The sequence below is a fragment of the Fibroporia radiculosa genome, assembly GCF_000313525.1.
Source record: "Fibroporia radiculosa TFFH 294 genomic supercontigs, scaffold4931, whole genome shotgun sequence".
NCBI classification, from domain to species: Eukaryota; Fungi; Basidiomycota; class Agaricomycetes; order Polyporales; family Fibroporiaceae; genus Fibroporia; species Fibroporia radiculosa.
In genome coordinates, this window is record NW_012133413.1 from 6272 (window position 1) to 23557 (window position 17286).

Below are 17286 nucleotides of genomic sequence, written 5' to 3' on the forward strand. Positions count from 1 at the left end.
TTTTGTTCCGATCCTAACCATTTACCCGCGCTTCCGTATCCGCTAGCTCGCATGGCTTCTGTATCGGACACGTCGTCCCAGAAGCCCAAGTTGGAGGGCCTATAGCGCTCGTACAGGATGGCGATGTCATCTCTGTCGATGCGGTGAAGAACTCGATCGAACTCCACGTCCCCCCGGAAGAACTCGACCGGCGCAGGAAGGCGTGGACAGCACCGCCACTCAAGGCCACGCAAGGGACGCTCTACAAGTATGTCAAGACAGTAGAGGACGCCAGCCGTGGTTGCATAACGGATGCGTGAAGAGCAATCTGTCAAATCTCCCGTTAGTATCTCGCACACGCTGACGCCACAAAATCTGCGAATAGAGCGGGCGTAGGGTGTCCGCCTTGTGGAGATACGCTAGTCCCGAAACTGAGAAGTGCTCGGATTGTTGGTCAGCATTTTTAAGCACTATAGATCTGATGTCTGCTATCTACTGGTCAAAAAATTGCTTTACATAGTGAGATCCGATTGAACCGCTGAGGGAAATTTTTCCATATGCTCGGAACCATGGCGCTACCGCCGTCCTTAAGCGAATTTGACGAAGCTTAACCTAAATACTGTAACAATCAGCTGTGGTCGTTTTATGTATGCTGTCGCAAAGATTTTCCTGGCACGCTGTCTTGAAAGATAACATCTAAAGTGAAGTGGGACTTTAACATTATTTGAACCGGTATGATTCTTACTGCTACGAGCTTGTAATGAGAACTACCGATACAAGGGAACTGATGCTACGAGGTACAATCTGTGACCACTCTCCAATCAGTTTGAGGCTTGATGCTCTTGCAATCATCTAGTGTCAACTGTCAACTGTCGCAACCCAACCGCAACGATCAACCGCCTCTCGCAGTCGTCTTGACTTTCCGCTTCTTCTCCGCCTTCGGAATTTTGTGTTTCCGCTTCTCGCGCGCTTCTTCCTTCACAGCTTTTTTCCGCTCCTGAAAAGAAACGCGTAAGTCAGTCAGGGCATGCAAAAATAATCAGAGACTGGAGCGGGAGACAACAACCTACCTTCTTGGCATCCTTATCTTCGTGGCGATGCCCTCGCGGTCGCCGTTCCTCGAATTCGCCGTTCCCGTGTGAGGCGGACGACCCGCTCTCGTCGGGCTCGTCTGCCGCATCGTCCGACGCGCTACCGCTACTCGCATCCGCGTCCTCATCATCCGCACCGTCGCCGGCCCCCTCCCGGGCGAAACGCACGCTCAGACTTCCCCTCGCCGCCGCCCACCCTCCATCTGCCCCTTCTTGCTCCCGTAGGTGCGTCTGATCGTCTCGGTGCTCCACACCGTCCGCGCCTGGGTTTTCCCGCGGGCCGACGACGCCGATCATGTCTTTGTAAATCAGATCCCCGCCCTCACCCCGGCTCAGCGCGCCTACGTCGCGCTCGGGGTCGTACACCTCGTTCAACGTCCGGGGGATGTACGACCGCAGGAACACCGAGTCCTCATGTGCCGCATTGACCGACGCTGCTGACGCGCCTAGGACAGGCGGAGCAGACTCGTCGCCCTCGACCACTACCTCTGTCTGCGGGAGGGTGTCGGGCTCCTCCATCCACTGACGGAGGACGGCCTCTTCATCAGCGAGCTTGCTTGAAGGCTCCGCAGAGGACGGAGTGACGGACGGAGCAAGCGCATCGCGAGTCACGAACTCGAAGGCGCGACGCAGTCCGACACAGGGGACTCCGCGCTTCTCAAAAAAATCTTCGACGTTGCGCAGGTCAGAACGGAGGAAGTCAAACGCGTGCGGGTGATCATGCTCGACGGACTGCGAGACATCGATGATGTAGAGGTGCCCGCGTGCTTCGGTCTCGCCTTCCGATCTTGTCTCCGCCGCAGCTGTTTCCTGCGTCTGGGCGGCCGGAGGAGGAGCATCTATTTCAGGATGGGAGAAGGCAGGCGCACTACCTTTGATATAATAAAGAACATTGTATTCGGACAGATCGGCATGTACGAGTTTGCATTCCAGGAATATTCGGCGCACCATTCGCAGGAGTTCGACGTACAGGTCCGGGAGCGCGGTATTGGGTATGTCAGCGTCCTTGAGGCGCGGGGAAGCCCTGGAACCAACCTTGATGTCAGCAGTCCTATAATGCAACAGGGACAGCCCGTCTACTGACCAGCCTTCTTGATCGCCAACGAATCCCATCACGAGAACGTTTTCTCGAACTTCCACAGGCTCTGGACAAGGTATCCCTGCCGCACGGAGACGTTTGAGATTCCTCATCTCTTTTTCAGCCCACAGCCGGACCATCTTTCGAGGATTATGCCGACTACAAATGAGATTTAGCTACTAGGACCGTGTTAATGGTGCGGAGGGCATGCCTGTAACCTCGTCTGAATCGAAACTCGCCTGTGACATATTTATCGCGGTCTTTGAACACGAGAATTGATGTTTTGTATATTTTCAGAGCGAGGTGTCTCCTATCTGGTGTCAAAGCATGATAGACGTTCGCCTGAAAGATTCAGAAATGTCCTATTATTTTTCACATAATTGTCGCCGCGTCTGAAAAGACTACAGGATGGGAGAGAATCTACGTACTTCCTTGCCAGTACTGACGCACCCATTTACTTCGAAAAGCAAGCCTCTTCCGATCATCTTGAACAAAATAATCCTTGTCCTCGGATCGAGCACCTGCTCGCTCGTCGCCCGGTCGCTCTTGTCTTTCATGTTCGCGGTCGCGGAGGGGCCCTTTCGATTGACGCCAACCCCGAGTACGTACGGCATGTCGATATTCCGGATGCGTGACGAGTACTTCGACAAGGCCTGCAGCTGATCAGCAGTTTTGTCGTTCGCACGGAGAACCCCTGAGGCAGCGGCCTTCGCTCCCCCCGCCCGCGTTTGGCGTGGGCGATTAACTGCGGGGAGCGAGGCGACTGCCGAACGGGTATCGATGGAAGACACGACGCCGCGCGCTGCGCCTGTGCGTACGGCGACGTGCTGTCTAATGCGGTTGTATTGCTTGGTGAAGTCTGCAAATGCAATTCGGGCAGGCAGAGAGAGCGCACCGCGGGTCAGACTCACCTCGTTCCGCGATCTCCCAGTCTTCGTCTTCAGCGCGGAGGGTATGGAAAGCCGCAGCCTCCATGTCGTCTTCCTCCTGCTCAAAGGCGTCCACATCGTCAAGCTCGTCACCAGACTCGGACGACCAATCGAGTAAACCGTCTTGATCAATATAGGCATGTCCCGACCGAGGGTTGGCAGGAGCTGGAGTGCCATCCTCGGGCGCATCGTCGAATTGGCCATCCATGATGATTTCTCCTTGAGCCTGGGTGTGTGAAGACATTGGATCGGAAGCGAGCGGTATGGAAAAAGACGCTAATTGGGGTGGGGAAGAGTCTCAAGTAAAGATCAACGGACCGTTCCTACTCGGCAGAAATTTAGCGAGCCCGCGATATGATTGGGCGATGAGTCGCGGGCGTCTGAACAGCGCGAGTCCGCGAACCCTCTACTGCCAGCGCTTCGGCGGCTCGTTTGTCACAGACGGCGACCATTCCAGATGTCTCTCCGGCAAAGGATACCTTTTCGATTCTCCGAGAACGACCAATCTGATGACCACATATTAGATGAGCAAGGTGCATACCCTTTATGCCGATCCATGACACTGGCAGCTTCATATGTTTTGGTTTGCAGAGCAGGAGGAGCTCATCGAGAGCCTCCGGAGGCAGAGTCGCACAGTTGCAAGCCAATACGTTATCTACGCAGAGGTTATCCTTGGACTTTCATGTCTCCTGTGAGCTCTTTTCTTGACTCCGCCATTGTAGCATTAACGTTTTTCAGGCATGTCATATTCCTGTTCAAACAAGACAAAGAGTCACCGCTGTATGCCTTGTTGCCGACTATTGTACCTACTGCGCCACTGCCGCTTGCTGCGCTCTTCGCGGTACTGCACATTGCACTTCACCTCAACCTCGGCCTATTGCTTCTGCCATACGAAAGTTCTATAATCCGCTGGCTTGCTTCACTCCCGCCGCCTTTGAGTGCACTTCCTATTGTACTTTCGCATCCGATTTGTCTTGTAGCTCCTGCACTGGCGCCTGCGCTGTCTCTGCTGCTCTTGCGTGGTTGGCCGGAGACCGTGTGGTGGAGTGTTGCAGGTGCTATGACATGGTTTGTGTATACCATCCGACAGTGGCCGGAACAGAGCGAAGACGATATTCGCCAATTGGAGAACATGCGCTATGACGCTCGTGGTGTATGACTATAGTGGTCATCAGCAGTGTGTAACTGAATTAATGCTCGTACTCTAGGTGAGCCCAGATGCTATTTCCTCCAATCTTGTTGTCAAGTCTGTCAGACGTTTGTACCGCCTTAGGCAAGATTTAATCCCTCGTGTATGCATTCTTTCTCCCGAGTATTTTCAGCTGGACCTGAACGCTTCATTATCAAGTATTCGTGCACTATGCATGGCGACCAGCTGGGAACCTCACACAAGATACAACTGACTTCTGCTACAGATCTCTACCATGCTTCTACAGATTAGCTATCTTTAACATATGTCACAACCCACTGCCTAGTGGTGTACAATCTCTAAAATACAGTCGCGTGTGACGATCAGCATCGAAGGAAGAAGAGGCATACAGTACTGTGATCCCATATCCACGTTTGGATATGCAATGATGATACGAAGAAATAATCCCTACGGTAGAAACCCAGTCGGGGATCAACAATTAGGTAACCGATAAAGTACAACGACTGAGGCATTGCATTCAACTTCCCTCCCACACCTCTCTCCACGCCTGGCCACTACGCGTATACACCTCGCCCATTGCACGCCAAAAACCCGCAATACTGGAGACGCCAAACTCGATCGGAATGCCCCTTGGGAGCGCCAGCCCAGCGCGTAAAGAGCGTAGGGCGGCGCCAGACGGATCGGTCGTGGTCGAGAGCAGTCTCTCGAGTCCGTGCACATCAGCACAGGGATCGGGGATATTCATGTATTTGGTAGCAACATCAATGTCACTGTCCTCGTTCATATCGCTAAGATCGGATTCGGACTGAAACGAGTGCGACGGGAATTGTACCATGCAGCCACTCGCAGGCAGGCTAAGACTAGTAGCGATGTGTCCTGGGAAGAGTACCGAATCCTCGTCTGTGGACGAGCTCTGAGTCAGGAGGCGGAGTGCAGGATCGTCCAGGTCGAGAGAGAACAAAGACGCGAAGAATGTGAGAAGTGGGAGACGGATCCGAGGCTGCGGTGACGCGGGGCGTACCACGTCGTGTAATGAGACGGATGAGGAGCGTAGGGAACCAAGGCTAGCGTTCGTCGACCGGGAGAGTGCGCGCGTTCGCAGAGGCGTGAGGCGGGGCCGTGGAGGCCCGTGGTCCATCAAGCGTGCGGCGCGTTGGGAGGACGATGGGATTGCGCGTGGGGCAAATTGGCTAGAACGCAGGGCGATATCCCAGCGGCTTACCCGTTCTACTTCCTCTTCGAGAATCCAAGATTCGGAGCTCTGTCCATCAGAGTAATCGCGTGTCCAGTCCCATACCTCGTCTACGTCCGGATCGTCTTCGATTAGATTGGGGGAAATGGGGGACGGTGGCACGATGTGATTGGAAGATACTTCCGCACCTGCTGAACTTATACTAGCAGTGGGATTGCTTCGGGCTCGGGAGAAGAAACGAGAGTTGTCATGTTGTGCTCGTGAGCGAGAACGCGAGCGAGAGGAGGATGAGGAAAACGAGGACGGGCTGAAACTGGAGGAGGGCGAGAATAAAGAGGACGCGGGACTGGGAGGCACGGAAGAGGGGTTAGGAAAAACGTAAATGGAATGATCTCCAAAGTCGAGGTCAATGGTCGTGAGCTCTTCTCGGTCGCGCTGCTGGTCTGTCCGATGAGACGAGGATCGTCTGGGCGCCGCTACCTGTGGTCGAGGAGGAGTGTAGTAAGCTGCCATTGTCCGGACGCCACTACAAACGGGTAAGGTCTTTGAGCGAATGTATGCGGGAATTTATGCTGAGGTACGCTGAAATTGTATCATAAATGTCGTAACACCTGGGCTAGCTTGGAGTCTAGGTAAAGTTGGTCACATTGGATGCCTTGCGGATAACTGACCTCGTCGCGCAGAGGCCGCACTAGAGGTAGCTCAAGTCCTCGGCTGGTGCCGTCCGGGCAGTGATCTTATGCGATGCTGACGGCCCAGGAGGAACTGGAAGGAATCTAGACAGTGTGCGACGCACGAGAGGGAGAATATAACGTCAATGTCGAGGTCCGCCTCGACGGCGGTGGTGGCGGCGAGAGGCACCAGGGCGCTTACTGCATCGTTGCTCCTAGCCTTCCTTCGTCCGCGCTGTCGCCGCCCGTTCTCATACTTGCTGTGCTTTTTGGCGCCATGATTCCGTTCAACATGCAAGATTTATCATTCTCAAGCTCGCCGTGCCTTTGATTCTTCTGATGCACAGATAAACGTCCCATGTCTGTGGACGATCCCTCTTCTTCGGCCGGCAGGCTATGTCCAAGCTTTTCAGACATGTTCAAGGTCTTCTCAAGGTGAGGATATGCGCACTTGCACTAACAAAATATGCGTATAACTTCGTCGATGCTGCTGCTTTCCAGATAGCATGCCAAGGGTCGGCCCGAGGCATGATTCACTAACAGACTGATCGCACTGCTATTATACCAGTGTCTATCCCCGGTCGCCGTTCAGGCACTTTTGAGACTCTGCTTGTGGTACTTGGACAGCCCGTCTGGGAGAGGAAACGTCTCGGACCTAATATATATACCTATAAGCACGTATAACCCTCGTGACGTGAAATCTTTATGTGGTACAGTATGTGGTCTCCGGGTCTGTGCGTCGCTCCAAGTCAACCTGTTGTTCGCTGTTGGTCATTTAGTCGGCTTTTTGCAGCCGTCGTTGGATCATTCTCCGACCAACTTCGGGATATAAACACTCTACACTTAGAACCGTGCGTGACTACATGTGCGTCTCTGCCTCCGGTCGAACACGTTGTGTACATGGAACAGCCACCTTGTCGTCGCCCGGGAGGCGTGTGGTTTGGTAAGTCACAATTCAATGTTGCTTGATTGTCATTAAGTTGGCGTAGTTGGTCTCATTGCAGCGCGCATTGAGCCGAATATGTATGTGCGCGGAATCACCGCTTGCCTAGCACCCTAAGTCGTTAACGAATCGAGCTTGTGGTGTATCCCATTATCTTCGTCCTGTGCTTTACTTCGGTTCGGCAGCCATTATCATCCCCTAAAGATGCCAGGAGGTGACTTACGCCATCGGCCCACCCTCATCCGTCCCTCCACTTCAACCGCGTGTTCGGCGACACTTAGTTCTCCTCGAACTTTCTCCGCCGCGCAGCTGCAGGCCAGCCGTGTTTTGTTCTGCGTGTTGACTGTTGTACGAGCGTCGCGTGTTCGCTCGGTGTCCCGAGACAGCGCTCACCGGTAGTCTGTTGTCCTAGACGAACATCCCACTCGTTCTCAATTGTTCTCAATGATATTCCATGATAAGCGTATGTACAGTCTTTCATCTGTTGGTTACGTGAACTCACCTCTAAGTATGCCAGGTGTCACTGCCCAGCAGCTTGGTCCTCATGCCTCTTCCGACCTCAATGTCTGGCTTTTCTTCCAGGTTGCCGCCAACCATATACTCCTTCCAGTTCTCGTCCTCACGTTTCTCTTCTCTCGTGCTGTTGCTCGGCACCTGGCCATAATCAATGTTTGCTGCACATGGATTGTCTCTGGCGTCATATGTTCCCTGCTGTATGTATCATTCCTGACTGCTATCTGACGTTCCAGTTGTCCTTCTGCTCATATTTTGCTCCCATTATTCGTAGATTATATGTCGGTAGCGAGAAGGGTGCCCAACCAAATCAGGGGCTATGTGTCGCTCAGTCCGCCCTTGTTAGTGGTGTTATGCCAATGTGAGAATACAGGAGGGGCTGTTTATGGCTTTGCTGATCGTCTAAATTCTCAAGGACCTCCGTCGCATGTCTCCTTCTGGCATTCTATATATGGGCATCTTGTAGACATACACGGCCAAGTTCTGAACCGACGAAGCCTGGACGTATCGGATTGAAAACAGTCTTGGTAAGTCACAGTGTTGACAGCACATATGGGATACGTTGATCATCATTACTGCATATAGCTGGTCTTTCCACCGTACGTCCTACTGGGAGTGTTTGCGGCGATTGGCGCAAACGTATGTCATTGCTTGCTACACCAACGATTTGAGGTTTTATCGTTGACTGTGTCCCGTGTATGGTACTTCAGCTCAGTGCTCAAGATCCGGATCAAGTCAGCAGAGAATATCGATTCTTTTATTGCTCTTTAGATCTGGCACCTTTGTACGTATTGCCTCTGAATCCCGCCTGGATCACAAAATTAAAAAGCATCAATAGTGCGTCCGCAATTGCTATATTTTCCGCTTCAGTCTGTGTCATCGCAACCATACTCTATGGTATGTAATATGCTGCACTTTCCAAGTACAACCACTCATTTTTTGGTGTACCAATACAGCCCACGTACTGCTGGGAATATGGCACAATAGACAAGCAACGCGTGTAGTATTCCCAACGCAGAGTCATGATCTTCAGCTCATAATTCGTGTTGGGCTCTTTGTTTTATATATGCTTGCTGCATCTGTGTAAGTTGCCAATATCAGCTGATGTCTCGTTGCTCATTGGGATGTCAAGAGTTAATTTGATGTTGCTCGGCAACCCAGCTAGCGCCTTTCCTGATATATTCATTGCGTCGGGTGAGTGTCGAGTTTCATTGTACTTGGTGCATCAACATCTGAACAACCTAATTGGTGTAGTTGGTATGGCAGTTTTTGTCATCTTTGCTAGCCAGCCAGTATGTTTCTATTGTGCTTGTACCATGGTGCGACTGTCGCTTACAGCTCCTCTTTCTTTTCTTCCAGGATGTTGTTCGTGTATGGTGGTTCCGTCGACGTCGCAACATGCGGCAACGTCCACATATGGCTAGTCCGCCACTCCCTCGTACACCACTACCGTCCTTCGACATGGACCTCATGCGCCGCACCGAAAGCGAAGTTAGCGAAAAAGCGCGCCTTGAGGCGCTGCACGCATACTACTCCGCTCGAGTACGCGGGGAGGGCGTGAACGTGGAGATTATCGATCGCCCGGAGAATGCTTTCATTCCCAACAGGCATCGTCAGTCCAGGTCGAGTGTGTCGCGCAAAGCATCGACGGAGTCTCTCATGAGCAGTGGTGGACTTATTTGATAGAATTCTGTTTACTGGGTCAGGTGCGTCTGCATATCAAAGTTATAATGCCGCCCGCAGGTCATGGACGGAAGTCTTCGTTGGGCTGTTGAGCTTCTAATCAGGTATTGCCATGGACTACTGTGACATAGTTCGTGCATATGTTGGGTACGAATCATAATGGATATATCATTTTCTCATCCTGCATCGGCCACGCTCCATATGTGCACTCAGGTAAATGCGACAGTTAATGTCTATTCCAACCTCATCTCTGGGATCGAGGCAGGCTCCTAGAATCTGCCAAGGAGTGTCCTCATTCCAATCCCACTTACGGTTTTCCGAATGTGCTAAGTGCTGGTTCATGTGCTATATGATCCTGAAAAGAAATGAACGAGTGAAAGAGAATGCTCAAGTTGCCTCCTGATATCCAAGGGGTGAGCTGACGGTTGTGCCTGCTAATAGTATGCACCTCTACGTCACGTACATGGAAGCTATTCATCAATGGCCATTGTCCAGCTTCCCATAGCCTGATTTTCAATGTAGCCAGTTGCACTGCTGATAATACCGTAATGGCAGCCTGAAGGTAATTGAGGTTTTACTGCCAGTACCTCAGCATTAGATGGCTTGATGGCCAGAAGGGTCTGTTTGCAGCGGGAGACTCAGCAGGTGAGCATATCACTCCCTTTTTTCATACATGTGGGGATCATAATATCCGGACAAATTCATATTCAGTATATCAATACGATAGGATATAAACATATTGTTGAGCGCAGGAATGATGATAGGATGTAGTCGATAGATACCCCTCTTCGGTAGAGGATCGCTGTAGCATATCCAACAATTTGACATGGTATGTGTGATTATGCAGCGCAAGATGACGAGCGCATGATGAAATGAGAATGTGGATGCCGCAGACCGACCAGGCGGCATCGTCTACTCACCCAAATCGGTGACGCTCAATGATAGATTTCTGTCTGGAATCCCTCATTACTCGCCTACATTCGTCGAATTAATATTCGTATGTGGATGAGCATTTGGCTAAGCTCACCAATAGTGCTCCATGACATTGCTTTGACCGAGCTTCCGAAGGAAGTTCTCGTCATGTGTAATGATCACGAGTTGGAAGCTTGAATTGCCCTTGCGCTCGTTGATGATACTATTGACGACGTCAGAATTCACCACTTAGTAGTACGACTAACGCTTACTCTACTAGACTGGCTGCGAGTGCATCAATATTTTCTGTGTCAAGGGCATTCGTGGGTTCGTCAAGAGCCAGAATACCGCAATTTTGCCCAAACGAGTCTGCGAGAGCGAGACGAATAATGATGGAGGCTAACATCTTCTGTCCGGCAGAACAACGTCCTCGCATGTCCATTTCCACATTGTCTTTGGTCATGACAACCTAACATATATATTATGAGACCTGATTTCAAGCTGAAGTAATGACTCACGAGTACTTACTCGATAGTTGTACGAACGCTTCGTTGCACCACCCTCACTGTCTGAACTGATCTTGATGCCATCAATGTCTATATGCTCAGCTTGAGCACCATGAACTCGCAGGCTGTATGATCAAATACATACCAGTGCCCTGATAAGTTTTGTTCCACAGGTGCCGCATAGTATCATTAACTTCTTCCATCTTAAGAGAATGATACTTCATGATGGCACTATTAAGCGCATCAGCAGCAAGCAGCGAATTGATGCAAATTGCGACTCACTTGTCCAAGGCCTTCGCGTACTTCTCTAAGTCGTTGTTGGCCATGTCAGACATCTAGCCAAGAAGTCAGTGGATGTCCATGCTCCGATCGTAAACCTGTTCGTACCTTGACTTTGATGAGCTGATCTCGATACTTCTTTCCGATGTCTTTGTAATCCTTCATGTCGGTTTGCAGAGTCTTCACTTGAGCTTGCAGTGAGCTGAGTTCACCACCAATATGTGCATACTAGGAAAGTGGGTCAAGACAAGATAAAAATGAAAAGCTAGGTGGTCTACCTTGCTCTGAATGTGCGTTTCTCTCTGCTTCTCGACATTATACTTCTCTTCGAATATCCTCTTTGCTTTAGCGGCCTCTTCTAGATCAATCAAATCAATCTCGTCTTGTGTTGCGGCAATATCTTGTCGAAGCCGGCGGATCCGCAGATTTTCGCGAAGGTTGGCTACAGATGCACCACTTTCACTGATCTCTTTGTCGATAAGGTGAATTGTGCTGCGAATATCCTCCAACTGGAGGCCAAGTCTCTGAATCTCAGTTTCATGCTCCTCGATCTTCTCGTTGCATTCTTTGAGACGACGCGCTTTCCTTTCGCGTACATACCTGGATGATGTAAGAAGGGCTAAGTCTGAGAAGCTGTTTATACAACAGAACAGTGACACACTTCTCGATGGTCTTGTTGATACTTTCTAGCTTGTCTGCGCTCATGTTGAGATCTTGAGAAGCTCGCTGCGCCCGGGAGATCTTTGCATTCAATTCTCGTTGCGCCTCATGATACTGTTGTTCAAGCTTCTCGATAGGGCCCTGCGCATCCGCTATTTTGACGTCCAAGTCCTAACGCTATGTATGAGACGCCATGCATAGCCCTGGGAATTCGAAACTTACTTTAAGCTGATTGGTGAAACTGGCTATATCTGACCTGAGCTCCTTGATACGTCCTTCAAGAGCAGTCTTTTCGCGAATCTGACTCTTCAGTTCACTTTCTCGTACGCGCATAGTACCGAGCTCCGTATCATGATTGCGAAGAGCGTTCATGAGACGATCCCGCTCAGTCATCAGGTTCTGCTTCTCGCGGTCGTTTGCTCGCCTAGCTATGTCAGAATACACATTGACCCCGAAAAAAAATCAAGACGCACATCTCCGCCGACAGCTCATCGAGCTCCTGCTGCAGATCATCGGCCGTCTTTGTAGAGCCTGTTGCAGAAAGCTCAGACTCGAGGCTAGAAATCTCTCGCTTGAGTCGTTCGATGTCTTTCTGCGTTTGTGAAACCGAAGTGGCGTGTTGACGCATTGCAGATATCTCCTTGATCTCCTTCTTGACCTCATTCAGTTTCCGCAGGGCCTATGCAAATGACGTTGCAAATTACAGGTCTAAATAGTTCGTAGCATAGATGATCGTACCTCTTCGGCTCTCTCCGTCAAAATAGGCATCTCATCATCGTGCTCCTTGATTTGCGCCTCCAGTTTAGGCGCCTCAATCTTCTGAATAGTTTCCCGCGTGTTGTCGTCCATCTGCAATCCTTGCAATTGCTTAAGTGCGTCCTCCCACATAGCCAGTTCGCTCTTAGTCTCTTTGATGGCTGCAGGTGTCGATTTCTTGATGTTCTCCTTCACCTAGCAAGAGGTCAGATGCAAGCAATTTACGGCCACAGACAACTCACATTTTTGTCATATACGTCAAGTTCCAGGTCGCTCATGTTCCTCGTGCATAATGGGCAGCATTTTCTGCCTTTGCCTACTTGAAGAAGACGCAGATAGAGATCCTGAGCACCCGCCGTTTTGCCTAGTTCCCTAGATTGATAGCAGATCAGCTCGCAATCCACAATTGTTCGGCCAGTACATACTCTTTGCGGGTGTCAATTTCATAGTCCGCTTCCTTTAGGCCACTCTCTATGGAACTGAAGCCGGCATCCTTCAATTCGAAAGCGATCTTCTTATCCAGCCCTTGAAATGGTAGGTCAAAATCATGCATGTCATGTGGATACAAGTATGATGCTTACGCTGGATTTCCTTCTGTTTCGTGGAAAGCTGGGCTTTCAAGTTAGACAGGTTTGCTTCGGCTGCCTGAAGATTCTTGCTAGCAATATTTGTTTCGTTCTCTAGATCCGTATGCTCTCTCTCCTTCTCGCTGCACAGGATGGATCAGCACTAGAAGGTTCAGCAAAAATAATCAGAACCTACATGGCAACTCGCTCAACTTCACGCTCCATAGTGTCAGGATGAGCATCGATCCCAACCAGCTTGCGGAACTTGGAATTATTGATCTCGAGCCTGACAAGAGTGCAGATTATGGTCACTTAGATATATAGGAGAAGATACGACAATCTCACGTGTTATTCAAGTCGCTCGACTTGCTCTTCAGCTCAGCTCTCTTGAGATCCAGTCTTGCCCTAGCATCCGCCTGCAAACTCAACGTCCTGATCTCTGCGGTCAATTCGTCACGCTTCATTTCCATACTTCGTCCCTTGGCGTTCGCATCTGACAGTCGTTGATCAAAATTTCCTGCTTTGATATCAGTCTTGGACTTCTCCACTCGGCGAGACTTCTCGTCCATATCAGCCTGTAAGGCACGGAGCTGTGAGGTCAAGGCTTCAGCCTGATCAACCTCATTCTCGGCTTCAGAAACACGAGCTGTTGAAGTCGCCTGATAGTTAGATTATGCACCACAATATGAGCGGATTTGCATAATTAAAAATCAAGTCACGTACAATGCGCTCTCTGAAAGCTGACTTCTGCTGTTTGTGTCCCTCGAGCTCAGTGTGAAGCCGCATTGCTTTCGTGTTGTACTCTTCGCTCTTCGCATTATGCTCATCCTATATCGGAGCTTCAGATAACGGTGAAGTTGGCAATTAGACAGGCTCGAAACTTACCTGCAGCTTATCAGTTTCGGTATTCTGTCTTCGGCGAAGATCTTCTAGCTTGGTAATGAATTCAAGAACCTTGTCTCTTTCAAGTGGAGTCTGGTCAAATCCTTGGATCTGGTATTTGGCGCAAATTTGCTTAATGGTCGCTTCGCGATCCTCAATGAGTTGTTTGTGTGCCTTGGGAGTACATCAGCATTGTTGAATTTCCTATGTTAATATGGAGAATACGTGCATTCTCCTCAGCTTGCAAACGACCTTGTTCACTCAACAGGGTAACGTGCGCCTTGCGTTCATCAGCTAACATTTCGTCCACCTCTTGCTCTTTACTCATTCCCATGGATCGTTTCTGTTTCTGGCGCTGCATATGGTCGTCGAAATTCCTTAGGCGGTCCGTGAGCTCCTGATCGGTTCCTGAAAACGTATAATTAATCCGACGAGGCTATCGCTAACGTTACGTGTCTGCACACCGTCCAGCTCCTTCACGCTCTCTCGAGCGGTATCCAATTCCTCTTGGTACCGAGCTTTCTTCTCATTCAAAGTATCAACCTTGATGTAGATCTCACGAAACTTTGTAGCAGATTCGTAAAACCGGGCATTAGCCTTGACAAGTTCTTCGTACTGCTTCTGCAACTGGCCGTGCTCCATTTCTTTGGATGCGATTGTTCCAGTTAGCTCAGACATGCGAGTTTTGAGCTTATCAGCGTGCCCTTTTTCTTTGGACAAAGATTCCAGTCGCTCTTTCTCGGCTTTAAGGTCCGCCATCCTATCTTTCCGAAGAGCTTTGATATTATCTAAAGCTTTAGTATATCTAGAAGTAGTGTAAGATCAGAAGTATGAGAGGAAATACAGTACGAACTTCGTTGCTTCAAATATGTCGTCAAATTTCTTTTTCAGAATTGATGGCTCAGCTAGAGGCCAGTAAGAATCCTCCTGGTGGCAGAAGATGACATTTTCTAGAACCGCCTTCGATACACCGAGAAGATGAGGTATCTCCGCGTCCATCTCTGCACATTTCGTGGAAATTGCTGCTCGCTATTCATTGCGTCAGGCCTATGTCGAAGAAGCGGAAATCAGGCATACCTTGCCATTCTTCTCATCTGCCAAGGCTAATATGCTCTCCAATGTCTTCATTGTCAATGCACCGTTCTTCTTCATGGTGACAGACAGATTTCGCACAGCCAGCATACGGGTGTGGTTCGCGGCGTAGAACCTCAGCTTCACCTGCGCCTTGACCTCCTTCTCATTCGCCATTTTGGGATCGTGCACGAAGGCTCCTCCCCTGGTGTTCGGCGGTTGATCCCCAGTTGTCGCATACTTCAAGCATTCAATTATAGTGGTTTTCCCGCTACCATTGTGGCCAACAATAACCGTGACTGGGTTAAAGAACTCGATAACAGCAATCTGCTTGTCATCGAAGGAACGAATACCACGAATGGCCAGCTTGTCGAGACTAGCCATTATTTTTGGGAAATACGATGCACTATTTAATCGTAGACCAATGTACCAGACAAGTCAGAACTCGACGCTCGGAATTGTGGTTATGAAAGGAGGCGCGCGAGTGGCTCTTGTCACGGTCGCGAGTAGGAACGCGGTGACGCGACGCGCTTGTATCATGTGATGCTGCGAGAGTGTTTAGCCAAGCCTTACCTACTAGAGCTTGTCTTTTGCTGAGCCGGCCCGCGAGGTTCGAGCTATACCGCAACCACACTTTCGATAATGCAAGCAATGTCCTACTCGGCCTTTGATGACAGTCCCGGATGGGGAGTACTTGAAGCCGATCCTTCTAGTAGTGGCGATATCATTCAAGATGCGATCCGGAAAGATCAGCTAGTCAAGTATGTCCGATACTCCATTTTACAAAACTTAGCTAACCCAACGTATTAGGGAGATAGTTTCAGCACAGGAGAATCTCCGAGGTCAGGCTCATATATGTGCGCGCTCGGAATTTTGACGGAGACCTATGCTTGCAGCCCTGCTTGAACGAGTCAAGGGCGTTCAGGGAGACGTCGACAAGATCTCATCGGAGAACGAGACCTTGCAAATGTATATCGATAATTTAACAATGCAAATGGCAAAACGACGCTAAGCATCATTTGAGTTGTAAGTCTAGAATTTGTCATTGGTGATCTTAAGACTCGGGTCGGGTCAAAGCATGGTCTAGTATCTCCCACACATCCTTCGGGATCGTCGGTATTGCCCAGAGCTTTTGTATACTCTGGAGTCTCTGAGGACTGAAAGTCGTCCATGCTATTGATCCAGCGCGGAGGACGTCCCAGAGCTGATATATGTTCTGCATCTGGACGTGTAGGCACCAACGTGCTGTTGCTGACAGCCTGGACGCGGGACAGGAGATGTATCATGTTCTCGTGTGTGGATGCTCAGACTTCATAGATGTCGCACAGCAACAGGACTGTGCAATCAGTACGATGTTTTTTCTCACAGTATATTAATTTATGTACGACCTGCTCTAACCCTGCGAGTACAAAATTTCTGCATTGTGCACTGGCAGTCTTCGAAATGGCAACAGTTCCTTATGACCCTTCAAGCTGTACATTTATATTCCACTCGTATACACCGCAAGGACACCAGCGATTGATAAGTATGACTGAAATACGGGACGACTCACTGCCAAACCTAGTGGTCTGAGTGACGAAAGTAGTAGGATCCAGAAGAATCAGCGATCGCGTCGTGTAACGTGACAAGCGCGTTGGTGACGCGTCCTCGGGGATTTGATCACCTTGCACTCGGTTCATCGCCTCAGCTGAGGTTTCCGAGCGTGACCTGCAAACATGACAGAGCCTCGTATTGCCTTCAAAGCTGGCCGTTGTTTCCGCCGGGGAGGGACAAATTTTATCGACGCAAATCCCACTAAAGGTGCTATCATCTTGCTGAACGGAGAGGACGGGCTTCTGCATTTCATTTGGAAGAACAGAGTCACGAACGATGTGGAGGAGGTGGGTGAAGGGTTCTGTTTTTGAATGATATCTACACAGCTTACCATGGGGAATTTAAGGATCTCATCCTCTTCCCTTCCGATGCAACCTTCAACAAGGTAGAACAGTCAGCGTGGGGCCGAACATATGTCCTCAAGTTCTCCTCGTCCAACCAACGACACTTCGTACGTACTTATTAATTTGATGGTGATCTTCATTTTAATATAAGAAGTAGTTCTGGATGCAGGTGACAGACTATGCTTGTGCTAATCTGGCGTAGACTGAACTGTGGCGAACAGGATGCAGATTCGAGTAGAGATGCGGAGTTTGTCAGTAACGTGAACAGGCTCTTGGTCGACCCGCAAACTATTCCCATCTGGTGGGCGCCTGGCTACAACCCGAACCAAGGTGCTGAAGCATCGACATCGTCGGCGTCGGCTGCTGCACCTGCTGCACCTTCCGCACCTGCGACCTCGTAGGCTCTATCACTCTTGCGTAGTAGACACTACTGATATGGCTGCCAATGTTCATGTAGATCACAGCCGGCCGTCGGGGTACCGCACCAG

At 50.1% G+C, this 17286-nt stretch overlaps 7 protein-coding genes across 7 annotated transcripts; 4 read left to right on the forward strand and 3 right to left on the reverse strand.

Annotated features, from left to right (window-relative positions):
- Positions 1-871: 871 nt before the first annotated feature.
- FIBRA_05626 (uncharacterized protein) lies at positions 872-3321 on the reverse strand (the record flags this gene model as incomplete). Its single annotated transcript, XM_012327385.1, has 5 exons — positions 872-976; positions 1050-2094; positions 2155-2307; positions 2599-3007; positions 3060-3321. 5 exons carry the CDS (start codon positions 3319-3321, stop codon positions 872-874), a joined length of 1974 nt encoding a protein of 657 aa, XP_012182775.1.
- Positions 3322-3534: 213 nt separating this feature from the next.
- FIBRA_05627 (uncharacterized protein) lies at positions 3535-4236 on the forward strand (the record flags this gene model as incomplete). The annotated part of the gene is made up of 3 exons (XM_012327386.1): positions 3535-3610; positions 3669-3768; positions 3816-4236. 3 exons carry the CDS (start codon positions 3535-3537, stop codon positions 4234-4236), a joined length of 597 nt encoding a protein of 198 aa, XP_012182776.1.
- A 508-nt stretch (positions 4237-4744) lies between these two features.
- On the reverse strand, positions 4745-5932 carry FIBRA_05628 (uncharacterized protein; the record flags this gene model as incomplete). The annotated part of the gene is made up of 1 exon (XM_012327387.1): positions 4745-5932. One exon carries the CDS (start codon positions 5930-5932, stop codon positions 4745-4747), a length of 1188 nt encoding a protein of 395 aa, XP_012182777.1.
- A 1305-nt stretch (positions 5933-7237) lies between these two features.
- FIBRA_05629 (uncharacterized protein) lies at positions 7238-9229 on the forward strand (the record flags this gene model as incomplete). The annotated part of the gene is made up of 12 exons (XM_012327388.1): positions 7238-7381; positions 7433-7496; positions 7551-7746; positions 7821-7887; positions 8044-8073; positions 8132-8185; positions 8257-8330; positions 8385-8443; positions 8503-8629; positions 8679-8740; positions 8801-8838; positions 8906-9229. 12 exons carry the CDS (start codon positions 7238-7240, stop codon positions 9227-9229), a joined length of 1239 nt encoding a protein of 412 aa, XP_012182778.1.
- Positions 9230-10252: 1023 nt separating this feature from the next.
- Positions 10253-15245, reverse strand: FIBRA_05630 (uncharacterized protein; the record flags this gene model as incomplete). Its single annotated transcript, XM_012327389.1, has 22 exons — positions 10253-10364; positions 10414-10610; positions 10670-10737; positions 10793-10878; positions 10930-10982; positions 11035-11154; positions 11205-11526; positions 11588-11757; positions 11809-12010; positions 12060-12265; positions 12325-12537; positions 12585-12714; positions 12768-12867; positions 12924-13051; positions 13105-13194; positions 13254-13567; positions 13632-13736; positions 13794-13964; positions 14065-14198; positions 14255-14595; positions 14644-14819; positions 14868-15245. The coding sequence occupies 22 exons, from the start codon at positions 15243-15245 to the stop codon at positions 10253-10255; spliced, it is 3816 nt and encodes a 1271-aa protein (XP_012182779.1).
- A 267-nt stretch (positions 15246-15512) lies between these two features.
- FIBRA_05631 (uncharacterized protein) lies at positions 15513-15873 on the forward strand (the record flags this gene model as incomplete). The annotated part of the gene is made up of 3 exons (XM_012327390.1): positions 15513-15622; positions 15672-15703; positions 15758-15873. 3 exons carry the CDS (start codon positions 15513-15515, stop codon positions 15871-15873), a joined length of 258 nt encoding a protein of 85 aa, XP_012182780.1.
- A 703-nt stretch (positions 15874-16576) lies between these two features.
- Positions 16577-17199, forward strand: FIBRA_05632 (uncharacterized protein; the record flags this gene model as incomplete). Its single annotated transcript, XM_012327391.1, has 4 exons — positions 16577-16741; positions 16801-16905; positions 16956-16967; positions 17020-17199. The coding sequence occupies 4 exons, from the start codon at positions 16577-16579 to the stop codon at positions 17197-17199; spliced, it is 462 nt and encodes a 153-aa protein (XP_012182781.1).
- Between the last annotated feature and the right edge of the window lie 87 nt (positions 17200-17286).